The sequence below is a fragment of the Saimiri boliviensis genome, chromosome 12 (assembly GCF_048565385.1).
Source record: "Saimiri boliviensis isolate mSaiBol1 chromosome 12, mSaiBol1.pri, whole genome shotgun sequence".
Lineage (NCBI taxonomy): Eukaryota > Metazoa > Chordata > Mammalia > Primates > Cebidae > Saimiri > Saimiri boliviensis.
Genome location: NC_133460.1, coordinates 96,700,295 through 96,727,399, shown reverse-complemented (window position 1 = coordinate 96,727,399; position 27,105 = coordinate 96,700,295). Strand labels below are relative to the sequence as shown.

Genomic DNA, 27,105 nt, shown 5'->3' with positions numbered 1-27,105 from the left:
GCAGAGGAAATCATTTTGAATGCTTGTTTTTAAAGAGATTCTTTCTTCAGAATAAGAGAGAAATGAGGCCAGGCACAGTGGCTCATGCCTGTAATCCCAGCACTTTGGGAGGCCGAGGTGGGTGGATCACAAGATCAGGAGTTTGAGACAAGCCTGACAAACATGGTGAAAACCCATTTCTACTAAAAATACAAAAATTAGCCAGGCATAGTGGTGTGCGCCCGTAATCCCAGCTACTTGGGAGGCTGAGGCAGAAGAATTGTTTGAACCTGGGAGATGGAGGTTGCAGTAAGCTGAGATTGTTGCACTCCAGTCTAGATGAGATTGAGATTCCATCTCAGAAAAAAAAAAAAAAAAAAAAAAGAGAGAGAGAGAGAAATGAATATTTTGTCTGATATGTTCCTAAATACCTAGGGCTACTCTAGAGAAGGGAGTTTCTAAATTTCCATCTTAGCTAGATGAAACAGGAAGAGGAGACTGACTGCTTCACTGTTTTTCTCTCCCTCTCCACCACTTCCCCCCATACACACACACACACACACACACACACACACACATACACACACACACGAGTGCTGAGAGGAGGCCTGTCCTCTACACTCCTTCCTGCACTAACCCACTGCTTACATATCGTCAAGCACTATTGAAACTACCTCCTTTGTCCCTTGGTCTCCCACCTCCTCAAAGTTCAGCCCCAAACTCCCAGCCCGGACCCAAGGGATGGCGAGTTGATATTTTGCTTCAATGCTGATATTCGTTCTTAAGAACCACTCTGAATTACTGAATAACTGAGCACAAAAATGTTAACCTTTCCAAATGAAATTTTAGATTTCTCTGGGCTGGCTCAGACTCATGATTCATATCTTGCCTTTTACCCCTGGTCAGTGAGTCATAAGTTTGATTGAGAAGGAAAGACTGAGGTCCAGGCTCCATGGTTGAGAGAAGAATACTTTTAATGGAGGGATTTGGTACTATTTTGGACATGCCTGAGATGAAAATTTGTGTAGGTTTTTTATGGTGTCAGTGTGTAAAATTAGGCATAACTACAATGTGAATGCAACCTTGCTTAAAATGTCATAAATTATTTGAATCAAACACTACTGTAGTTTTAAGTGATGATTATAATTCAGTCAAAGGGTTGAATTAGGGGAGTAATAATTCCTATTAGAACTCTATCTCCTATTTTGCCTTTTTTAACTTAACATGTATCTATCTGCTGTCTTACTTTATCAAAGAGGGCTCACCATGAACATAGCACACATTTGGATGTTCTTCTTTTACTCACCCTCCCATTTTTTAACTCTTTTCTAGAATAACATATATAGAATAATGACTTAATAGCGAGATTGGCAAACTGTGGCCCCTGGGTCAAATACTGGTGACTATCTGTTTGATGAATAAAGTTTGATTGGCACACAGTCACATCAATTTTCTTATGTACTGTCTGAAGCTGCTTTTATGCTACAAAAGGATTGAGTGGTTATGACCAGGACCATATAGCCCACAAAGCCTAAAATATTTACTATCTGACCATTGATTAAAAAATAAAAGTGCTGATTCTTGACTTAGAGAATGAGTGTTGGAGTCAGATACATCTGGGTTTAAATCAGGTTGGTTCCCTGCTAGCCGTGACACTGGGAAAGTTGCATAACCTCTCTCTGAAACCTAATCTGTAGCAGGTGGATGATAAATACCTATCTTAGAGGGCTGTTGTGTGAGATCATTGAAAAACCTACAGTCTTGTGCCTGGCACAGAGTAAATGCACAATTAATGGTAGCTATGCTGGTGATCTTCCATTCTTTTATTCGACAAATGTATATTTGATGCTTTCTCTATGATAGGCCTGGGAGCTACAGCAGTGACTAAAACATAGAAAGTTCTTGCTCTTATGGAGCTCACATTCTAATGAGGAAGTCAGAGAATGGTCAAGAAAACAAATCAACAGGTTATTTTCAGAGAGAGAGAAATAAGTGCTATCAATAAAATAAATGGATGATATGGAAGAAAGTGACAAGGCAAGGGACAGAAAGCTGCTAACCAAGTTAAGATCTAAAAATAATAATGAGTCAGCCACACAAATGTCTGCAGAAGGAATGTTCTTGGGATGGTCCAGGAACAGAGTGACCTTGGGGACGAGGGTTGAGTAAGGTAGGGGAGAGCGATAGAGGACTGGGGAGGAGAGGTGGGCAGGGGTGAAAGCATGTCAGAGCTTGCAGTCCCAGCAAAGATAATTGGCTCAGAGGTAGGAGTGCAAGCTAAGACCGTGTAAGTGGGTCCTTGACCTTATTCTATGATCTTTGTTCTAAGTGTCATCATCTATCTTCTTCTGTCTCAGGCACTGGCCACTGTTGAATAGAAGAATGAGCAGGGTCCTTGTGAGTCCTGGTCAAAGTGGCAGCTGTTGGCTGTGGCAAGCCCATCACACCCTACTTGGATTCTCCTCACAGTGCCCCTGACTCACCAGATAGATCTTCTGGCCAATATCCCTACCTCTTTAAAATCACTCCTTTTCAGAAACTTTTAATGCTTCTCCAGGTAGAGCACTTAAGGTGAAATCAGTTAATGTAATCTCAAAACTCTAATAAATGTCCAGCAACATAAGACCATCAGATAAGCATTTTGTCTCTAGGGTCACTCAGAATTCACAGCTCAGTTCTCATAATTAGCATTTCTTTTATGTCTCTCTCATTGAACAGGTGTGGAGAGCCCCATGACAATATTTTACCTGTTTAAGGTTTAAAAGAAGGCCCTAGATATAATCAGCTGCTCAAACTGCCTCCAGAGTTGCTAATAATAGCTACACAGTACTCCACAGGACACCAGTACTGCATACCCTTGGCTCACTTAGAGGTAAAAGTATCCCTTCAGTTTACTTACCTTTATTCATTTTGAATGACTCCCTCTTCTCCTCTGCTTGTTCTCCTCTTCATTATTCTTCATCTTCATCATCAGCAAAACTTTTTATCAGAAGTACTCAGCTCACTAACAGTAATTAATATTTTCCTTACATGCTGCTAAAAGTCTTAAGGTGCATGAGACAAAAAGAAAAAAATATTATATATTTTCCTTACAAAGCTGTACAGGGTTGTTCATCCCTGTAATCCCAGCACTTCGGGAGGCCAAGGCAGGAGTATCCCTTGAGCCCAGGAGTTTGAGACCAGCCTGGGCAACATAGTGAGACCCTGTCTTTACAAAAAAATAAAAGAAAAAATTAGCTGGGCCTTGTGGTCCCAGCTACTCGAAAGGCTGAGGTAGGAGGACAGCTTCAGATGGGGACATTGAGGCTGCAGTGAGCTGAGATTGTTCCATTGCACTCTAGTCTAGGCAACAGATTCAAAACAATCAATCAATAGTATAGGTGTTGAAGGAAAACTCTATTCTCTCTCTCTATATATATTTCCTTTGCAATGTGTAAGTATGTGTTCCTGTCTCAACTTGCTTTAGACATAGTTAAAAGAAGATCCAAGTGTGGCTGTCTCCCAAGTCATGCTTTCATACACTGATTCTTTTTTGATTTAGTTAACAGAAATTGCATATATTTATGGTGTACAATGTGATGTTTTGATATGTATACTGATACTGTTTGGCTGTGTGCCCACTCAAATCTCACCTTGAATTGTAATAATCCCCATGTATCAAGGGCAGGGCCAAGTGAAGATAATTGAATCATGGGGGCAGTTCCCCCTTACTGTTCTTGTGGTGGTGAGTAAATCTCATGCTGATGGTTTTATAAATGGGAGTTCCCCTGCCACAAGCTCTCTTGCCTTCTACCACGTAAGATGTGACTTTGCTCCTCATTTACCTTCTGCCATGATTGGGAGGCCTCCCCAGCCATGTGGACCTGTGAGTCAATTAAGCCTCTTTTCTTTATAAATTACCTTTATTAGCAGTGTGAGAACAGACTAATACATATACATTGTGGAATGATTAAATTGAGCTAATTAATATATTATCCAACTCACATACTTAACTTTTTGTGGTGGGAATATTTAAAATCTACTCTCTTAACTATTTTCAAGTATAAATTATTATTAGCTATAATCACTATGCTGTACAATAGATCTCCAGGAACTTACTCTTCCTGATGAATGGACACTTTGTACCCTTTGACCCACATCTCCTAGCTTTCCACCTTCTCCAGCTACTGATAACTACCATTCCATTCTCTGCTTCTTCAAGTTCAACAGTTCTATATCCCACATATAAGTGAGATTATGCATATTCATCTGTTTGTGCCTGGCTAATTTTACTTAGCATAATAATATCCTCTAGATTTATCCATGTTGTTGCAAATGACAGGGTTTTCTTCTTTTTTCAAGGCTGAAGAGTAATTCCTTGTGCGTATACACCACACTTTCTTTATCCACTCTTCCATCAATGGACACATAGGTCACTTTAATATCTTGGCTATTGTGAATAATGGTGAAATGAACATGGGAGTACAACTATCTCTTTAATATAGCAATTTCAATTCGTTTGAATATACACCCAGAAGCAGGCTTACTGAATCAGATGGTAGTTCTATTCTAAATTTTTTGAGGAACCCCCATACTGTTTTCCATAATAGCTATACTGCAAACACTGATTCTTAATCTGGGATCCATGAATGACCTTAGAGGGGGATTATGAAATTGCTGAAAAGGAATATCAACTTTTACATATACATTTTTTCTGGGAAAGAGCCTGGAGTTTCATCATATTATCGAAGCGTTCCCAGATGCCAAAAAGTGAGGAACTACTGTTTTAAAGACTTCACTGACTCAATCAATAGTATAGTTGTCGAAGGAAAACTTTGCAAGTTTATACCTGGAAAAGAAAAACATGCTGAAGTTGAATCTGGAGAAGCCTGTGATTCTGAAATACACCTTTTACCAGCTATGATATGTGAAAGCAAGTGGAACTGATGTCGAGATCCAATGGAACTTTCGGACTTTTAGGTGACTGGACATTTTCCTAGGACCTGCAAACATTACATAGCACCCATTCTGTGACAGGCACTGTCTAAGTGCCTTACATATTTTAACTCTTAATCCTTATAATACTATAAAGTAGGTACTATTATTAGCTTTGTTTCATCAATGAGGAAAATGAGGCACAGACAGATAAAAACCATAAACTGAGTTTATTTTAAACATTCCAAGACACTTCACAATTGTGGACAGTGTAGTTTGATGGGCTGTAATTAACGATTCAGAATAATTATCATTTTGACATGTGTAAATAGCAGCCATGTTGTAATCTTGAAGTACATACCTAATTAATAATAGAATTCCTATACATGCCACCTCTGGTTTTGTGAATAAGAATGCCTTACCAGGTCATATACAGAGGAGAGCCAGTTAACTGCTTTGCTTAATTAGAATTTGGCTAAGAGTCACTTTGGCTTATAAAATAGGTTTACCAACCAAGTAGACAATTTTATTTTTGTAACTATTAGCACAATCAAAACAATTCAGATTGTTTACCTAAGGCATGCCACAACTTTTTTTTTTTTTTTTTTTTTTTTTGAGATAGAGTCTTGCTCTATCACCCAGGCAGGAATGCAGTGGCATGGTCTTGGCTCCCTGCAACCTCTGCTTTCCGAGTTCAAGCAATTCTTCTGCCTCAGCCTCCTGAGTAGCTGGGACTACAGGTGATTGCCACCAAACCCAGCTAATTTTTTGTATTTTTAGTAGAGATGGGGCTTTGCCCTGTTGGCCAGGCTAGTCTGGAATTCCTGACCTCGTGATTCGCCCATCTCAGCCTCTCAAAATGCTGGGATTTTATAGTGGCATGAGCCACCACACCTGGCCTGACATGCTACAACTTTGTGGAGCTTAAAGTCAATGAAACTTTATCTCTGGGAGGTTAAAATTTAATTCATTGCAGGATTTGATCAATTGATGGGGTTTTAGATGTAATTCACCCTCTACCTAGGTTATTTATTCAACAGTTAATGAGCAGGTGACCTAGAAATTTAAACAAACTATTCTCTAAGAACATCACTTACAAATAAGCTAGAGAAAATCCAACATTATTGATGTTAAGATTTATTTAACCCATTGATTACCTGTAGCGGTTACTAGGAATTCTACAATTTATGTATGTGTGCTTAATTTTTATGTGTGTCCAGTGCTTTACGGAGGTGAAATAGGAACACTGGCCCAGAAGTGAGAGCCTCTGGAAAAGTAACTATGATGTGACTGATAAAGGGGGAAGATGCTTTGTCATCTCATAAGCACAATCGGATGTGCAAAAGGAATGAGGAGAGGTCTAACTCACCCTAACTGAGGGAAGTGTTGGGCTCTGTGATCCATCCAGCCAGTAGTAAAAAAAAAAAAAAAAAAAAAAATGGGACCAGAAGAGGACATTGCACCTTGTGATCCTGGATTATGAAAAGCCTGTTCTCTACTATCTCACCTGCATGTTGGAGATCATCTTTGTAATAAACATCAGATATTGTATGGAATAATATGAGGATGACTGCTAGTTAGAAAAGATGTGGTTAAAACCATAGCCAATCCTGCTATGCTTAGGTTTTGCTTTATATAAGGTAATTTAGATAATTGGAAACTAGGTTGATAACACTTTTTACTTTGGAGACCTTTTCTTTTGGGAAATCTGTAAGTTAAAAGCTAAAGACTTCGTATGTTTAGAACATCCAAGAGAATACATTTTCCAAAAGAATATATTTGAACTTTTATATATCAAGTTTCTTTAGAAGTATTCTAAAAATTCTAAATTTCTTTGGAAGCATTCTAAAAATTAGCCTTAGTTGAACTTAGATTGATCTTTTTTCCAATTAAACTTAATGAGTGAGGTTCTACCTTACTTTGAACTTATTAGAAAAAGAATAATTTAAATGCGAAGTAGTTCAGCTTCTCCTCTTCATAAAAATTATTTCATTTTGACAAAGACTGAGTCTGAGGGAGGAATGATAAAAATAAATCTCTAGCCATGCCTAGGCATTTTCAAGTTCTTTCTTTCAAGAGTATTGGACATTTGTGTGTTTACCTCCCAGCCTCTGCTTGGCCTTGTTCTAGACTGGGTGTTCTGTTTTGTGTAGACCACCCCTACAATGCAGATCAAGTTCCCTATTCTTTGTAGTTATGCATTTCCTCTACTTTGACCCAGGGAGTGAGGTGAGGGAGAGAAGATGGGAAGTCTGCTGCCTACCTTAGATACATGCCTATTCTAAGAGCTACAACGTCACAAGCCTCCAAACGCTGTGGTTCACACATCCCTCCTTGAATGTTTCTATTCCTAGGGCTATCCTTGTTCAGGACTTCTGGTAGTTATAACAGCCAAGCACCCTCTTCTTTTATAAGTAGCTAATCATGCTTTGTATTTAGACATTCAGTAAATAAATACTGGGTATCTGCTTTACGCAAGGTACTGTTGGGTACTAGGAATGCAGGGGAAAAGTCAAGAATGACATTTAAGAGAGAGAGGGGCAGATATTAAATGATTAATTCAACAATTAAGTATTTGGTTATAATTGTGGTACTTCCTATGGGAAAGAAGATTAAGAAAGGAGCCTGACTGGCAGGGTGTGGTGGCTGGCTCACGCCTGTAATCCCAGCACTTTGGGAGTCCAAGGTGGGCAGATCACGAGGTCAGGAGTTCGAGACCATCCTGATCAACAAGGTGAAACTCCATCTCTACTAAAAATACAAAAATTATCTCAGTTTGGTGGCAGGCCCCTGTAATCCTAGCTACTCGAGAGGCTGAGGCAGGAGAATCGCTTAAACCTGAGAGGCAGAGTTTGCAGTGAGCCAGGATCACACCACTGCACTCCAGCCTGGGCAACAGAGAGAGACTCTGTCTCAGAAAAAAAGAAAAGAAAAGAAAAGAAAGAAGGAAAGAATGAAAAGAAAGAAATAAAAAGAAAGAAAGAAAGGAAAAAGAAAGAAAAAGAAAGAAAGAAAGAAAGAAAGAAAGAAAGAAAGAAAGAAAGAAAGAAAGAAAGAGGCCTGACTTAGTCTAAAGGGTCCACAAAGCTTTTCATGAGGTGGTGAGGCTTCAGCTGTGTTACGAAGTGTGAGTTGGAAAGAAGGAGATGTGGTGGGGACCACTGCAGGCAGAACAAATGCAAGGGAAGGGCAGAGCCTGGCTCTCTTAGGGAAGTGAAAGAAAGCCAGGGCGGCTGGACTCAGAAAGAGAAACAGTACGTGGAAGGTGATGGGGGTGGTGAGATTAGCAAGGCAGACTGAGCCAGGTATTCGATGCATGTTACAGACTTTAGTTTTTGTTCTAAAATCTGTAAGGAACAATTGGAAGGATTTTAGTCAGTTGGAATGGTGATAAGAGACATGGGGGTATTATTTGGTATGGTCAGTGCTGCAGTTTCAAATGCTTGGTCTGGCTGATATGTATGGGATGTCTGGACGGGTAGCTGGTGCAGAAGTAGATATGGGGCATCCAAGCAGTGAGTCACTATGCCCCCCAGGGAAGATGGTGATGTTTTGGATTAGGGTAGTGCAGCTGGAAAGGGAGATAAGTGGGTGATGGGTTTAAAGCAGGCGTCCCCAAACTACGGCCCGTGGGCCACATGTGGCCCCCTGATGCCATTTATCCGGCCCCCGCCACACTTCAGGAAGGGCACCTCTTTCATTGGTGGTCAGTGAGAGGAGCACAGTATGTGGCGGCCCTCCAACGGTCTGAGGGACAGTGAACTGGCCCCCTGTGTAAAAAGTTTGGGGACGCCTGGTTTAAAGCTATTTAGAAAGTAAAACTGTAAGAGTTAGTGTTCTATTGGATGTAGGAAAAAGTCAAGAACTTCTAGGTTCTTGGCCTGCTAGGGAGATGGTATGAAGTGAGAATGAAAGAAGGACTTGAGCCAGTAAAACATGCCAAGAGAAAACATATAGGTGGGAAGAAAGAAATGCAGGAGAGCACGGGGTTGTGAAAGCCGAGCAACTGCCTTCCTCTTTGTGACCAGAACTGGGACTTGCTCAGCAAGCCATCCCTCCCCAATAGTCTTCCGTCAGGTTACACAACAGTTAGGAAGCTTGGAATGAGTCTGGGCTTGTTCATGTTAGAATCTAGTTCACATTAGGATCTCTCTTCCAGAAGACAAGACACTTTTTCTTTTACATCATTCCAGCCAGTATCTCAGCTCCACAAACCATCTTGGACAGTATCTTTCAAGAAGCAATGGTGATTTTTAGGGAAATGGTCTTAAGCAATACTTAGGAACAAAAGATTTTCCTGAAAGACATAGTGTCTTCAGAGATGCAATTCTGAGCACAGCAAAGACCAGCTTTTATGATGTTATATAGTGTAGCCTGTCTTGTTAGAAGCTCCTAAGTGTCTTCATTCTACATTAGGATCTTTGGTTTATCTCAGCCCAACCAGAAGTGTCATTAATGTGGTTTGATTGTCATTACAGCTGTTCACAAATGTTTAGTTATCAGGTTAGGGACACACGGTAGGATTGCACTTACTACACTCTCTTTTCCAGCCTTGACAAACATGAAGGCATGTGTCAACATGGAACCTTCCTCAGCCTGGGTCCCTCAGTGACCATTATGAGCAGAGTTCCAGAATAATCTGCTGTTGACCTGTAGCATAGGCAAGAAATAAACTCTGGTATTTCAAGACTGAGACTTTTGTTACTATATTATAACCTAGCCCATTCTGACTGATACAGAGTCATTTTTCCTAGAACAAAGTAACCTTAAGGGTTCATCTTAAGAGTCTCAAAAATTTTGAGACAAATTTTGCGAGGATCCAAGCTCAGAGGAACGGTATTTCCTCTTTCGTCCCCCACAGTGTCTGCAAGAAGTACCTTTTCCAAGCACAGGGTCTTGGCAGCCTGGCCTCAAGATGAGGACCACTGAAGAACTAGGGTCAATTCCAAAGCAAATCCTGTTTTCAGACCTGGGATCTGCTAGTCCAGCTCTAACCACCATGTTCTTGCCTAGGCTAGCTGAATAATATATCAGTTGTATGTTTTGGCTTTAGTGTCAGGTAGAACCTGAATTCAAAGTGTGTTTCTGCCACTTTACAGATTCTGACCTTGCCTGGTGCCTCAGTTTCCACATCTGAAAACAGGACTGATAATAGTTTCTAACCCATGGGGCTGTTGAGAGGACAAGTCCCTCATCTGCCTGTTTGCTCTCGGATCTATTCCCCATCCTTCCCTGCTCTACTCTAGATCTCAGGACAATGTTCCCTCATGAACTTATTCCTCAGGCTTCCTTGAAGCTTGGGTCAGCCCAATTGGCAGAGAAAGGTCAAAGGTCATGGTATCTCCCTCTTTCCCAGGTGGCACCTCCAGCAGTGGTGGCTCCGTGGTTTTGGCTCCTCCCGGGCAGGAACCCCTCCTTCATCCCAGTTGTAGCCTGTGAGGTGATAGCTCTTGGCTCTGTTAACATGTCTCTTTGCCACTCCAGCCTGAGGGAGGGCAGTGATCTTGTGTTTCTGCTGATCTTTAGGCCTCACTCTTCCTCTTTTGTCCTCTCAGCTCTTCCAAGATCTTTCGAAGTAGTTCTCTGTATGAGTCTCACTACTGAGCTGTCTGGCATGGGTTCTTTTCTCCTGATGGTGCCACGACTGACACAGGTTATTGAGAAAATGCCTCTAAAGTACTTAGAATAGCGCTTAGCACATAGAAAGTGCTCAATAAAGGGTGGTTAACAAAATGTACTTACTTTCTTCCTACCTAGATTCTCTGCTGCCAATTTAACCCAGGCAGGCAGGACCCTGCGTACAACATAGTTCCTGAATCATTGCCCACTTCCCCTCTTCCTGGTTGACCAAGTTCATAGACCTTGGCTTCCATTTTGAGTCATCCTTCTCTACTCTTACAAGGTAAAGGGTGTTAACATACCTCCACGACATTTATGGCAAATGTCACAATTTTATTTGGAATTTTCTAAACTTTTTACTATGGCTTAAAAAGACCTGGTCTCCCTGTGTTCCTGCTTCCTCCCTCAGCCAGTTTCCCACTTATCCACCCCAGCCACACTGGCCTTCTTTCAGATCTCACTCCCTGCCAAGCTCTGCCCTCCCTCCAGGCTTTGGCATGTGCTTCTCCCTCTTCTTGGAAAGGTGTGCTCTGGGCTCCTGTCTTGGCTGAGCCCTGTTCACACCCTAGCCTCAGTGTAGATGCTCTTTCCTTTTAGAATTCCTCCCTGACCACCTTATCCGATATCGACCACCTCTGTTTTTCTCTGGGACAGATGCTGTTTGGATTCTTTAATGCATTTTAAAAAATTGCTTTGTAATTTTAAAAGTGGGTTTATCTTTCTTCCTATTGTCTCCATCCCTACCTACCATAGGCCATGAGACCATGAATTCCACAAGGGTAGGATCTGTGTGTGACTTCTTCATCTGTGTGTCTTCAGCACTTAGCAAGATGCCTGCTGCAAAAAAAGGCTCTCAGTCAGTGTGTTATGAATGAATGGATGGATGAGTGAATACTGTACTAACCTGTCTTTAAACAGCTCATGTCAAAGTTCTCTTAAAGGCCAATAGTGATAATTTGGGGAATTTGGGGTATTCCACCCTCCTACCTCTTACCCTGGTGCTTGTGTTGTGTGCAAGCCAAGCAGAAGCCCTGGGTCGGCTCAGGCCAGTCACCTTCCTGATTGTACCTTACTTGGGCTCTGCCTGGTACTTGAAGTTCCATTCCCTTCATGACATACTCAGCCACTGGGACCTTCACTGAGGTTTCTAAGGTGCTAGACTCTCATTCTTCACAGTCCCCCATCTTAACCCTTTTTTGAAGTCCTGTCACCTCCAAGGCTCTGCATCTGAAGGATCTCAGATCTGAGCCACCATCAGACCCCTGAGCCCTGTCCCTTCTCAATGCCTAGGCCATCCTGGCCTCCACTCTGTCCTTGGACGATCTTTCCTCCCACAATCCGGCTTGAGACTATGAGAAAACAAAGGCCCATTTAGGGTTTGTCTTCTTGGATACCAACTCCAGTCAAGCAGCTTCTCATTTTTTGGCATTTGATCACAAAAAGGCAGTTAATTGCAATTACTCTAGGGCTTAGGGAACCTCAGGCTTTAAACCACAGAGCCTGGCTACACTCCTGGGAGAAGGGAAAAATACCTTTCATTCCTTAAAAATGAGCAAACAGTAGTTAAAAATTAAGAGACATCCAAACTGATTCTGCTAGTTATCCCATGAAGAGCCCCAGTTTCCCTCTAGTATTGGTGCCCTGCCCAGTGGCACAACATTGCCTAGTTCCCACTGTGTTTTCTTCCTGGGGAGTTGAACTTCGTCACATACTCTATCTGGTGGGAGATGGCAAGAGAGATCTTCCAGAAGCCTGGCTGTCTACTACTGCCTGGCTCCGGTGTATTTGATGACCATCTTGAGGGACTGCTGCTCTAAGCTGCCTCATCACAAAGACCCTTTCCATTCTAAGCTGTCTGAGTTGAACCTGGGCTTGGTGTATTCTTTTAACACTATGTCTTGCTATAACTAACTTCAGTATCTGGGAAAATGTGCTTGTCTTCCCTTCTGTTTGGTTCTGCCCTCCTCACTCTCCCTCCTAGAATGAGGTCCCAGCATGCCTTATGCTTGAGCCCAGGAAGTTTACATTATGATAAGCCATGATGTTTGGCCACAGGTCAGTCTTCTTTAAGACCTGGAAGCAAGTGTGTATGTAAGAAGAAATATCCTATAGCTTGGGAGCAATTGCTTGGGACTAAGGAAATAGTTGTCTGTGTCTGTAGGATGGGCTCACTTTTTTGGGGGCAGCATTTTGGAAGATTCTGCCTTCTCCTAAGAAGGAAGAATATTTGTTATTTGCTGCTCTGAATTATTCAGTTCTGAATTATGATTTCATAAACCAGTATATATGTGATGGACTGCAATTAGCAGTCCATGTGTGGTGTGCACTTACAGACATTTCCAGCTGGCACTACAACTATTCCAGCCATCCTTTAAGGTCTCTTATTTGAGGCTTAGTCTGTTGATTAATTTCCTGATGAAGCAGATTTTGGTCAAAATGAAGTCCTTATTATGCCGTAAGTGTGGTAAAAGTAAGTCAGAGGGGTTTCCCTCTCTTCTGGCCTAAGACCTTTTCTTAAAGGCAGAATCTAAGGTCACCTTCACTACCACCCCTCAGCATGTGATACACTATTTCTAGACATTCTCTCTTTTATTATTATTTTTGAATGTTTGAATTGTTCTAGCAATGAGATCCAGGCTCAAATATAATTAGACATGCATTTATTTATTTATTTGTAGCTATTTAACCCTGTATATTTTGTTTTATCTAATGAGAGCTTGAATTTCTAAAAACAGGAACTAGAGTGTATCCTCCTCACAGAGTATAGGTAGGCAGTAAAAAAAGTGTTTGATGAATTGTTTAAATAAACTGGGCTTGGGATGTGTTGCAATAGGGCTCTAAGCTGCCCATTTCATTACAATAAACATATGTGGTGACGATCGGGAATGCATTTATCCGAGAGTGACAGAGGACAACATTGTAGTGGCTTCCACAGGTGGAGATTTGGCAGAATCCAGAGGTGTATGATTGGGAGTATTGGGTTTGGACGTTGACTTACATAGCAAATGGGAGGAAAGAGGAAAAGAAAGCAGTGCCAGCTGTGTCCTCTTTTACCGGGAAAGAAAAACTTCTTCAGGAACCCTAAATTTGCCTTGCTTTCAGTTCACATTGCCCAGAACTGGGTCATGTGACCGTCTTGGCTGCAAGAATTGTTGCAGTATTAGGGAACAAGATTATCATAATTGGCTTAGATACCTTGATTCATTCTTTTCTCAGAACTATACAAGAGATCACCCTGAATATAACCAGAGGGTGGAAATACGTCTTAAGCAGGCAGGTCTCAGCGACTGCCTCAAATCAGCTGGAACTAGGAAGTGAATTCTGGAAGCCACAGTTCAATGAACTTGATGCTGATTTTTGAAACAATGATTAAACAGGCATAGTATAAATATTCTTGCCTATTTTGACTATAATCTCAAAGGGAGGAGGTATGGTGCTGTCTTCTTCAACTCTGTCTACAGTAGCTTGCTTGGCATGAAGTAGATGTTCTATTAAATATTTATTGAATAAATAAATAAACAAACAAAAGCAGCCCAAAGAAAAGTAGGTCATAATGAGAACAGCATGGATCTGGTAAGAATAATTCATGCCAAGCTACTTACTTTAAAAGTTTTTGATAGAACAATCATTATATTTATATAAGGGATTTTAAAGATATTTTATTATTGGATTTTGGCAAGTCAGTTGAAAATGTCCTCACATTTTTCTTGTAGAGAAATGCTACTATACATAGGTAGACCTGCAGCTACTTGAAAAAATGCATCCAGGGAGGTTTTGGTCAATTAATCTGGATCAGTCTGAAGGGGAGCCTTTGAACAGGGACTATTAGGAAGGCAGCATGAATTATTGTCAAGAATATGAAGTTTAGTATGAGAAAGGCCTAGGTTCAAATCCCTTCTGTGTTGCTTTCTGTCTGGTTGATTTCGGCAATTTATTTAATTACTCTGAGCCCATTTTTATTATCTGTAAATTAAGGATCTTAATATCTTACAGGATCATCATGAGAAGGAGCCATGTTAAAACGTAGAGGGTGTACTGGTCAGCATGCAGAACGGCAGAAGAAAAGGTTTTAAAATACCTTGAAAATCTGGAAAATGGCAAAACAAAACAAAATGTAGTGTACACAGAAGTACATGTACATTACTTTCACAAATGCAGGGTGTGTGCCATTTTCATAATTGGCTTAGATATTATGATTCATTATTTTTTCAGAGTTGGCCAGGAGATTGTCCTGAACAAAATCATAGAGAGGGAAATAGGGAATAGCTTCTCTGCTGGTACAATGGGTGGGATCAATTTTTTTATAGGCTCTAATCAGACTGTCATTATGAAGATAGGAAATCTAACGTCTGGTAAGACCACCCTGAGAACAAAAGGCAACTGGCTTGGGCAATGAAAGGCTGCATTGCTATGTATATGGAATATATAATCATGCCTCTTTTCCTGCTTCTAATAGCAATCATGTGTGTCTTCCTTCTCTTTTTTCCTTATGAATCTGGCTAAAAGTTAATTAATTCTACTGATTTTCTCAAAGAATTAACTTTCAGTTTTAATTTTTATTTTCCTATTTTAAAATTTTTCTGTTTCCATTGATATCTGCCCTTTATTGTTTTCTGTTTTTGTTTTGCTTACTTTGGGTTTAATTTACTTTTTTTCCTTAAGGTTCAATCTGAGATCAATGATTCGGGATCTTTCTTTTCTTCCAGTGTAGGTGTTTTAGGACTATAAATTTCTAAGTACTGTTTTAGCTGCAATCCTTAAAGTATGACATATTGTGTTTTCATTATCATTCAGTTCAAAGTACTTACTAATTTTTATTTTTTTAACATCATGATTTTTTTAAAGTATGTGAGTTTCCAAATAGTTAAGGATTTTTCAGATACCTTTAAGTTAGTGTTTTCTAATTTGCACTATGCTCAGAGTATGTTTTATGTAATTTGGATCCTCATAGGTGCATTGAGACTTGTTTTATGGTCCAGAATATGATCTGTCTTGGTGGATGTTCTGTGTGCATTTGAATGTTTATTCTCCTGTTACTGGGTGGAGTGTTCTATAAATGTCAATTAGTCCAGGTTGGTTGATAGGATTGTACAAGCCTTTTATATCCTTATTAATTTTTTACCCACTGTTCTATTAGTTATTGGTAGAGGGATATTGAAATTGCTGACTACAATTGTAGATTTTTAAAACTTGCAATTTGATTACTTTTTATTTATATACTTTGAAGCACTGTATTAGAGGAATAAATATATAGAATTGGTTTGTTCTCATTATGAATTAACCTTTTTATCATTATAAAATGATCCTCTATAAATTACCTGATACTAATATAACCGTCTATATTTCATTTGATTAGCATTAGTATGGCATACTGTTTTCTAAACTTTTAATCTTATTTGTCTTTATATTTAAGAGTGAATAGGTGGCATATAGTTGGATCTTCATTTTCTTTACAATCTGACAATATTTACCTTTTAATTAGGGTGATTACTTATATGAGTTTAAATCTACCATCTTGCCATGTATTTTCTCTTTATTCTACCTATTCTTTTCTCCACACTCATTTCCTGCCTTCTTTTGAATTCACTAAATATTTTTAAAATTCAACTAATCTTCTTTGTTGATGTGTTAATGGTAACTCTTAGTTTTGCTTTCATAGTACTTGCTTTCGAAGTTGAAGTATACAACTTTAACTGATTACAGTTTACCTTAAAGTATATTACACAGCTTAGTGCATAAAATAAGAATGTCACAACAGAATACTTCTCCTTCCTGGACTTTGTGCTCTTCTCATCATATATTTTACTTCTCTATATGGTATAAACCCCACAAAGTATTGTTGCTTGTGCATTAAGCGATTATCTTTTAAAGGGCTTTAATGGCTGGGCACAGTGGCTCACTCTTGTGATACCAGCACTTTGGGAGGCCAAGGTAGGTGGATCACTTGAAGTCAGGAGTTTGAGACTGGCCTGGAAAATGTAGTAAAACTCCAACTCTACTAAACACACACACACACACACACACACACACACACACACACACACACAAATTGCTGGGTGTGGTGGCGGGTGCCTGTATCCCCAGCTACTCAAGAGGCTGAGGCATGAGAGTTGCTTAAACCTGTGAGGTGGAGTTGGCAGTGAGCTGAGACAACACCACTGCACTCCAGCCTGGGTGACAGAGTGAGACTCCATCTCAAAAATAAAATAAAATAAGGGCTTTAAAAATATGAAAAATTATTTACCTACATATCTGTGGTTTCTTAAGCTCTTAATTCCTTTGCATAGATTCAGAATTCCATCTGATAGCATTTTCTTTTTGCCTGAAAGACTTTCTTTAACATTGCTTGTAGAACAAGCCTGCTGGTGGTTAATTCTTTCAGCAATTCTTTGTCAAAATATGTTTTATTTTGTCTTGTTTTGATATATGTATATATAATATATATAAAATGTACATGTTATATATTAATACAAAAGAATTCTCAATTGACAGATTTTTCATTCAGTACTTACAATGCTGTTCCACCATCTTCTGGTTTGCATTTTTCTAGTGAGAAACCTTCTGTCATTCTTATCTTTGTTCCTCTGTACAGTAATGTCTTTTTTTCTCTCTCTCGAATAGCTTTTAAGGTTTTCTCTTTATCAGTGGTTTTACACATTTTGAACGTGATGTTTCTTGGTATAGTTTTCCTCATGTTTCTACTGAGTTTGTTGAGCTTTTTGGGTTTATGGGTTTATAGTTTTGGTCGAATTTGAAAGTTTTCATTAATTATTTCTTCAAATACTTTTTTCTGTCCTCCCTAATCTATTCTCACCTAATATTTCTCATTTTTTTCAGGGACTACAATTGCATGTATACTAGGCACACTGATACTCTGTTTATTTTTATTTTCAGTCTTTTTCTTCTCTTGGTGTTTCATTTTGGATAGTTTTTATCACAATGCTTTCATGTTTTTTACTGTTTCTTTTTTAATAAAGTCTATCCTATTAATCCTGTGTGTGTGTGTGTGTGTGTGTGAAAAATCTCAGTGATTTTATTATCTCCTATGTGTTTGGTTTGTGTCTTTTTTAAAGAAAAAAGATTTTTTACATCTCTACTTCCCATGCTCAGTCTATTTTTTCTATTTTTGAACACATTGAATACAATCATAATTACTTTCTTAATGTCTTTATTCTCTTATCATCTCTGTCATTTCTGGCATGCTTTCAATTGGTTGATTTTTTTTTTCTCATTACTTTCTTGCTTCTTTTTGCATGCTTGATAATTCTGATTGGATTCCAGACATTGCAAATTTTACCTTGTTAGGTGTTGGTTATTTTAAATTTCCTATAGAATATTTTTGTGCTTTACTCTGAGACACTTTGTTCTTAAAAACAGTTTAATCCTTTGGGGGCTGACTTTTAAGATTTCTTAGAATCAGAGTAGCATTTACATTGGGGCTAATTGTGCCCCATTACTCAAACAAAACCATTTGAGTTGTGAATTATGAGGTTTTCCAGTCTGGGTGCCAGGATTGGGTATTATTTTTGGTCTTGTGTGATCACAGGGTGTCTTTCTACTCTGCCTTTTGGGAGCAGGATTAATTTCCTACCCTGTGTAAGCTTTAGTTCTTCTCTCTTTTCTTCATAGATGATTATTACCTGGCCTTAGGTAAGCTTGCTCACACACATTCTCTAATCAGCGGAAGTGAGCTCTGTTGTAGATTTCCACAGCTCCTTTTTTCTCTGTGTAGCTTTCTCCTCTCTGATATAGGACTCCCAATTCTAGATGCTTTGGCCTCCCTGCTCTCCCAGTTCTGTCTCCTCAACTCAGGGAGTCTGCCTAGCTCTTCCTGGATTCCCCTCTTTGTACTGCGCCTGGGCTGCTCCCTCTAGTCAGTAAATCAAGGCAATCACAGGGCTCACCTCATTTGTTTTCTCTCCTCAGGGACCACTGTCCAGCACAATCTTTAAAAGTCATTGTCTTATATACACCTGTTTGTTTTTGTTTTTAGTTGTTTTAGGCAGGAGACTAAATTCAGTCCTGTTGCTCCATCTTAGCTGGCTAGACTGGATTGCTATAAATTACTGTGTCTCTCTTCATAAAATTGTCAAGGGTGACAATTGTCAAGGGTGTCAATTGTTTCCAAAACAATTCTCATTAAGTAACATGAAACATCTGACATTGCAATGTACATCTCCTCCACAATAACACTTTGCAACGGGCATTGCAAAATAAATTTTATGTAAGATGATCCATTTTTCCCTTTGGCTTACATTTCAAAATTCCTGTGGTATTCTCTCTAGTGCAATTGTTCTTAGTTTCCCTTTAGTAGTGACTTCAAACCCTAAGACTTTCCCCTGTTTTCCCCCGTTTCTTTTTTCCTTGTCAGGGGCCAGTAACCTGTACACAAAATTTCATAATGTTTTGGGATTAAAATTCATATTCCTGACTAGTCAGCATAAAGTGCTCAAGTATTTAGGTGTGTGCTTATTGCTAAGATTATGTGTGTGGATTGACTAAAGATAGGGTCTTTGACCTCAAGAAGTTCAAAATCTGTTTTTAACAAAATGAATATCTACTCCCATTGTTTTGAATTGTTTCAAAAGAGGAGAACATTTGCATTTTGGGGTGGATTTATACATAGAGGTACAAGAAAGTTCAAGAGTAGGAATTTTTTTTATTGTTCCTTAGCCCCAACAAGTATTTATTGAGTGCTTACTATAAAAATAAGAGATTTTGCTATCAACTAAGAGACTGAGGCAAGTCACTGACATAATGTGTTTGTAATCTTCTAGAAGACAGAAATTGAGAAAGATCCAAGGTGTGGTATCATAGTATATGTTTGAGATATCATGGGTGTGGTTATTGAGGGCTGGAGAGATTAGGGAAGGCTTGAAGAACTAGTTCAGGAAGGAACTGTAGAATTTCAGGGAGAACAGTATGAGCAGAATTAGGAGGATGAGTGCCCATGGCTTGCCTAAGAACAATCAGAGAGGAAGTGTAAGGCTTCTGCTGGAGAAGAGGGATTGGCAGAGGCCTCTGTGTGGAGGCATTATTATATTCCAGGCCGATGGGTTTTTTTTTTTTTCCAGTTGGATATGCACGAAGATTTGTATTGAATAGGGAATTAGGATTAGTGAGTGTAGGAAGGACAAGGAGTGGTGGTGGAGACTTGAGGGAAGGGCATATGCCTTAATCATCTTTGTATTCCCAGATCCTCGGTCATACTGAATGTTTGTTGCTTGAGTGCACGTAAAAGTTTATTATTTTTTGAGACAGGTCTTGCTGTCACCCAGGCTGGAGTGCAGTGGCATGATCTTGGCTCACGGCCACCCCTGCCAATGGGGCTTCAGCAATCCTCCCACCTCAGCCTCCTGAGCAGCTGAGACTACAGGCGTGTGCCACCATCCCCAGCGGTTATCTTTTTCCTTCTAAATTGCTAATCTCTTGATAATCACTGGCCTTGTCTAAGGCATGACAAGTATTGTGAAAGAACCTTTTCATGCTCGGTGTTAATTTGTTTCAAGGGCTAAGGGTAGGCCAATTTAAATTCAGACTCCTAAAAGCCATTTTTAAAAAATTATATTTTAAATTAATTTAATAGTTGCATATATTTCTGTGGTACAATGTTATAATTAGCTTGATTCAGTTATTCCACATTATGAATACAACGTGGAATAACTGAGTCAAGCTAATTAGCACATCTACCTATTTCTCAGTTTTCATGGTGAGAACTTCTGAAATGTACTCTTAGCGATTTTGAATTGTGTAATACATTATTATTTACTATATTTAACATGATGTGCAACCTATAGTCCAAAGGGGGGGGGGAACCCTTATTTCTCCTAACGGAGGCTTTTTATCCTATAAGCCTTATTTGCTTCATTTCATATCTCATTCTCCTTAAAGGAAAAGGCACTTAGCCACTTTTGTAGAAATTACGCAACACGACCATTGGTAATCCCTGCCTCCCATTCGTAATAAATCCTGCAGAGTCTTACAGGTCTCATAAAAAGTCAGACCACACACAGAACCGAATAGTCCACCCGCACACTTCCAACACAGCGTTGAAGAGGGACCAGCTCCCAGATAAGCTGAATTCACACCCACACACACTCGCACACGCAAGGCCTAGGCAGTGTAACCATCTGTCCAGGCGCTCACACACTATCTTTAGCCACACACAGGCACGCACACGCGAGTGCACACACGCTAGTCTCGGAGCCACGCACGCTCCCCGACGCACACAGGCCGGGCCCCGCCCCCGGCGGCCGAGCGTCAACCCCGTGCGCCTGTTGCGTCATCAGGGCGCGCCGTTGCAGCAGGCACTGGTCGCTGGCTTCAACTGCGGGCAGCTGCGGCCACCGAAGCCAGAGCTACTGGGGTGCGAGCTGCGAGGGCGGGTATCGGCTGCGGGAGGCTGCTCGGGCTTGGAGCGCCGGGACAGGTGTGTGGAGCTGGTGCGACTCCTGCAAGTTGCTGGGGGCAGTCCTGTCCCTTTCCCCCCCGTCCTCCGAGCTCCGGGCTGCTTCTCCCTCAGAAATGGGTCGGGCTCGTGCAGGGGTGGGGGTAGGATTCCATTCTCCTGGGGTGACCAGGCTGGGGCATGGGTTCTTCTGGGGAGGAAGGAGTCCTTATGGACTCAGTCCCCTAAGCATCTGCACTCGCGGAGGCGCCGCCAGCCAGCCCGCCTGGGTCCCTGGGGGACATTGAGTCAGCAGGGGTGCTCTGAGAGCAGCCAGTGTGCTGAAAATAATTAATGATAGCGTCCCCATGGATTGGGTTGAGCGCTCACTGTCTGTTCCACCCTGTGGTAGATCCTTTGTTTGTATTTATTGAGTCTTCTCAGCAACCCAAGAGGTAAGAGCGATCATGCCCATTTTCCAGATGGGAAAACCAAGGCATAGAAGTTAACCAGCTTATGTTAGTAAAAAATCACAGATGGTAAGCAGTAGAAGATTTAAGCCTCAGAGCTGGTCTTCCAGCCTCTGCCTTTTTCAGATCCTCCAGTCTGCTCCCCTCAGCACCTGCTGCCTGGTGCCTCTGGGGTATTGGTTTTTTTTTACTCCTTGACCTTGAGCGAACTGTGGGGAGGAAGTGCAAAACGTGGACTTCCTGCTGGCAAAAGTTGGTCTCGTTTTCCTCCCCTCATCCCCTCTTCGTTTTCGCAGGCAGCAGCGGCTTCCCTGTTGTACAGACATTCTGCACCCGAAACTGATAGCTGAGTCCTGAAGTTTTGTGTTATGATACAGAAGAACTTTCATCCCAGGTGCATTGCTTTATTCTCTCCCCTGGCCTATTATGTTATCTTGTACTTATGTTAAATTGTTGAGGACGTAGGTAGTTATGCCGAGAGTAGCAGTGATTGTAGCAAACCCATGTGGGAATTGTAAAGAAATCCGAATATGCCTTACGAAGGAACACTGTTAAGCTCGACATGACCCTTCAGGATTTTAATGGAATGATTTTAGGCCAGGTGAGAAACAGGCAAAAGCTAAAATAATTTGAGACTAGAGATTATGTTAGAGAGTTTTTATATTTTGAGTTCATATCTATTCTAGGAGTTTACTTTCAGTGAAGCTTTTTCCTTAGGGTAGAAGAAAGCTTATCAAAAAGGATGAAAACTTAGACATCAGATTTTTCAAAATAGTGTACTTTTCTTTCAGAGCTTTGTAGCTTTGTATTACCTTTGTATTAAAAGTGAAAATATTTCTTTTAGGACATCACGAGAAAATTAAGATCTTAATTCAATTTAAGTGGGGGAACTTAAGGCATGCCCTAATTGCCTTAATTAAATAAACATGCCTTTATTCTGCCAGGAACTTTTCAAATATTAACGAAAATGAAAAAAATAAGCTTTTAGTTACACTTACAAATGACTAGTAATAGCTATTTTGTTTGGAAAGTCTAAGGATACAATGTTGTATCCTTACGTATTCAGGAAGTCTTAGGATACAATTTTTTTTTTTTTTTTTTTTTTTTCTAGTCAGGGCAGCCTAACTGTGTTCATACAGACACATCAAAGTCAGTTTTTACATTGTGACTTAACGTGGTACAAGTCTGTCAGTTCATTTGATATCCCATTATGGAGCAAAGTAAAGTAGAAATCAGAATTTTGAGTTCTGGTATTTACTTTCCCAATTCCTTGTTAATTTAAATGGTACATATATTTTTTTAATAGCACATGATTTTGGAATTACACTTTGTGACATGGATGAATCTGCACTGACCCTTGGTACAATAGATGTTTCTTATCTGCCAAATTCATCAGAATACAGTGTTGGTCGATGCAAGCACACAAGTGAGGAATGGGTAAGTTTAGGATAAGACTTAAGAGCATTCAGCCTAAAAATACTCATTTTAATAATGTTTATGAAGGTGCAAATACCGGCAGCAACATAATAATGAGAGATTAATAGCTACAGAATCTGGTATCTTTATGAAGCCTAATAAAAAATTTTATGGCATTATGTTGGGAAGAAAAAATGGGTAGAAAATTTACATACACTGATTATGTTAGAAAATGAAACAATCCTTTTGCATAGGAAAAAAACGCTGTAATAGTTTTTGGTCAAGTTCATTTTTTTTCTTTCTTAATATGTACTTTCCATGAGTTTACTTAAAAAGTATGGGTTTTATAATAAAAGTAAACTTAAAAAAATTAAAAATAGAAAATTATAGTATGAATTCAAATCTAAAAGGCATATATTTTCTTGGATTGTTTTTTCTATTTCAATGTAATGTGACCTATATTGTGAAATTGTAAAATCTTGCTCACTATGTAAGGTCTTTATAGTTCTGTAGTGGGAGTGTGTGGTTTAAAAGGGAGTAAGGTTAATTGTAACATAGAGATCCAGGAGTCTGAATATATTTGTCTTGCTGTCGAAAGTCTGTTTAACTTTCTACAATTTAGTTTTTAAATTTTTGAATGCTGCCTTCAGTGTGTAGCTATTACTATTCTTGGGTGCTCAACTTTTGCTTCTGTGGTAAGTTTTTATCCAAGTGTTGATCATGGAGGGAGTACTTAAATGAAAATCACCGTTTCCAAAAGAAGAATATGCCATAAGTCTTTCTTCTGTCCAAAATACCTTAGTTTTTTAGATCAAGTAGATGAGTATTCTTTTGCCATTTAGACACTATTTTTTTTTTCTTAATATTTGTCAGGGTGAGTGTGGTTTTAGACCTACCGTCTTCAGATCTGCAACTTTAAAATGGAAAGAAAGCCTAATGAGTCGGAAAAGGCCGTTTGTTGGAAGATGTTGTTACTCCTGCACTCCCCAGAGCTGGGTAAGAATCTTACTGCTTGTTGGCCTTAATGTGCAGCATGAAATATGATTTCCAACTTTGTAGTGGGTGGTCTTATTCTACTAAATTCACTTTCCTAACAGAGACTCATGTTTATGAACCAAATATTTCAAGTAAAGATGTTGGCACACTTTTTCTTTCCATTCATTTATATAGTAAATATAGGTTCCATAATTGATACTAGATAACATTCTAGTTCTTTTGAGGTTTTAGCAGGATTTTAAAGGGGAGAGTAGATCTTACTTTCAGTTAAGTCTTCCAAGGAGTTAGTGGGAACCTTCATGAACTTTTAGGTGTTGAACTTCAGCACTTAACATTAAAATCCTAGCAACATAAGAAAGAGATAATGGGACAGAAGAAGAAGTTAAAGCTGTGGCTTTCCTCTGAGCCTTGGCTAATGGAAGGTGTCCTCTGACTTTGTGATAGTGAAGGATCATCACCTAAAATCTTAGGATGAAGATTTTAGATAGTGTATATGGGTTTATTGTTTGTATTTTGGTGAAAAAACATGAGCCATGCAATATCTTCTGTGTTACAGTGTAGTCTTTGAGAAGAGTCGAGTGGGTGAGAGGTAGGTTTTTGATGGTAGTTGAAGAGAAGATCAAGTTAGCACAGGAACATAGAATTTCATGTGGTTATATCAAAGGCAGTGTAATTGCCTTTTAAAAGTCATTTCTGGATATTACGTTCTCTCTGGGATCCAGTTATTAGGATGTAGAAATTCTGCCATTTAAGTGTCTGCCATTTATAGAGGTGGCTTATAACCTGTTTGACTAGGTAATTGTGCTGTGTGAATATTCTACTCAAGGTTGGCTTGCAGAAAGTAGAATTCTGAGTCTGGTATAGAGGGGTTTACTGACATGGGAGAGAATTGTGTAATCCAAGCAGTTTGTGTTAAATGTTCAGGTCTGCTCCAGAATGTCTTGTTATAAATATTGCTTCTCTTAAACCACAAGTGCATTGTTGCAAGAATTTGGTAGAATTGAAGGATCCTAAACATTTCTAGTCTAGGAGTAAAGCTGGTTCAGATTAATAGGCCACTTGAAATCAAGATTTAAACAGAATGTTATGTGGCTTTTCTTTTTAGATCTGACTCTAGTCTAATTCTAATTTTGAATGTTTACTCAAAACAATAACTACAATGTGTTCTTAAGTCAGAGAGTATAAGAAATTATTGGGTGATGTTTTAGAATAAGGGTAGATAGTACAACAGACAGTTGATTTTTGCCTAACTGTCATACCTGGTGGAGCTGAACTTGATCTTGAATTACTTTCGTGATATGATCACTTAAAATCATTTGTTTAGAAATATTTTTATTGGTAACTTTATGATATTTGCTATCTTTTCTCTGAAATCGTATTTTCCTTTTCTCTAAAGAGATTCCACTTAAGTATTTTATGTTTTTTATTCAGGGAACATTATACTTTTTCAGCATTTCAGTGTGGAACAGTTACCTTTTTGCCCATACTGATAAAGGTGGCTTATAACCTGTGTGACTAGGTAATTGTGCTGTGTGAATTGTGCTATAGACTGTCTTTTCAGCAAAGCTATCTCTGGATTATCTTTCAAGATCACATGTACAGAGGGTGACCAGTAGACATATGATTTCTCATTAAGTGGACAGTTATTTGGGGTTAACAGAAAGGTCATACTCTTTGGAGCAAGACATAAGATTGAATTCTAAACCTCTGCCAGCCTTAGTTTCTCACCTGTAAAATGATATTAATAGTTCTTATGTGTCAGGATTTTTGGGAGATGTAGTAAGCAACAATAACTGTATGGTACTTAGCATGATCTTTGTATTTTGGAAAAACTGAAATCTTGACATTCCTGTAGCTTCTGTTCTTTCAGGTTGGAGATGAGGAGTCAAGAAGGAAGGGATATTATTTCCTTTGGTTTTAAAGTTTTAAAGATTAATTTTGAGTTTATGACTTTATTTGAAGGCTAAAAAGTATTTTTCAGTCAAACATTTTTCTTCACTTAGATTTTTGAGTCAATGTCTGTTTTTATGCTTGATATTAAAGTCATCAAGAACTGGTAATGAGAGCTCTTCACTATCAATCTAGTTGTGTATTTATGTCTACATTTACTTTGTTTTATATAGGACAAATTTTTCAACCCCAGTATCCCGTCTTTGGGTTTGCGGAATGTTATTTATATCAATGAAACTCACACAAGGTAAAAAGAAATTTCTTTTGTGTTTAATAACATCTCAAAAGACAAACTTAATAATCAGTTAACACACTTTAAGCTGAAGTACTTTGAGTTATTGAGAGTTACTAGAATGAGTTAACAGAAATAGGAGTTTCTGACACAAGAGGCTTTATCTGAAAATTGGAAGCAGTATAGCCATAGAAAGAACTATTACTGTTACCACTTCTATAGTTATAAATATTTTCATGAGAGTGTAGATACCACTTAGAGTGTTCTTTGACTTGTTCTTATATTGATTTTGGATATGCAGTATGCCAAAACGTGGGAAATATTTGTCTGAGGAGACCGGTAGGTTTGAATCTCATATGATTTATTGTAACTATTTGCTACTTTAGAAAAAGTATAAATTATTGAAATCTGCCCAATCTGTAGAGTGTTAGAAGACATTTTTCTATTGAGCAAATGCCCTTTGATTTATTATTTACACAAGACTTTATGTAGAACTCTTAACAATTTCCAATCACATGGGATGGGCTTGTAAGTACCAGTGTGAGAGAAAAGGGCCTTTGTTTGATCTGATTCTAGGCAAGGGGACAAGGAAGGGGGGTCAAAAGTTTGTGTGAATGTCTGTGAGGCAAGAGAATCACTAGCCAAATGCTAGCAGTCCTTGTAATTCTAAGAGTAGACACCTGGAGTAGGCAGGCAGGTTGACTCAGATGGTGAGAAATACTTGAAATTCTGTGAGAATTAGTGCAAGAAATCAACTACTTGAAGACTTTATGAAATTAGTTCTCATAATTTGATGATTAGATCACACTTGAGAATGATAATACTTGCATTTGTAGCAAACTTTTGAAAAATAGAACTTAAGTCTAAGTCGTGAGCATATCTTTCCCATTCCCAGGTTTTTGGTCTCTCTCTCTTTTAAATTTAAATTTAAAGGAGAGGGGAGAGACTTTGGTGTTGAATTTGTTTTTGATAAGATGATAAGATTCTAAGAAAAGGGATCTAATAGAGACTTCTCTTCCTTATGTAAGTAGATATTTTATATGTAAAGCCAAGTTTCTTGCCCTCAGAGACAGTTAAGGAAAATTGCATTTGCTATGATGACTAGGCAGTATGAAACTATTCAGTGAAATAAGCTGCATGTT

General features: G+C 39.2%; 1 protein-coding gene across 4 annotated transcripts in view; it reads left to right on the top strand.

Moving 5' to 3' along the window:
* Positions 1-27,105, top strand: part of GPAM (glycerol-3-phosphate acyltransferase, mitochondrial) — a 62,639-nt gene that overhangs the window by 9,873 nt on the left and 25,661 nt on the right. For 2 of the 4 annotated variants that reach the window (XM_003922202.4, XM_074382878.1), the window contains exons 2-5: positions 21,666-21,763; positions 22,676-22,806; positions 23,659-23,781; positions 25,905-25,978. In XM_003922202.4, the coding sequence (XP_003922251.1) occupies positions 22,705-22,806; positions 23,659-23,781; positions 25,905-25,978 (299 nt within the window). In that variant the 5' untranslated portion in view covers positions 21,666-21,763; positions 22,676-22,704. Of the gene's footprint in view, positions 1-2,697; positions 2,852-20,791; positions 20,942-21,665; positions 21,764-22,675; positions 22,807-23,658; positions 23,782-25,904; positions 25,979-27,105 lie in introns of those variants that run through there. The other 2 variants (XM_074382877.1, XM_010332959.3) reach the window with 2 other exon arrangements.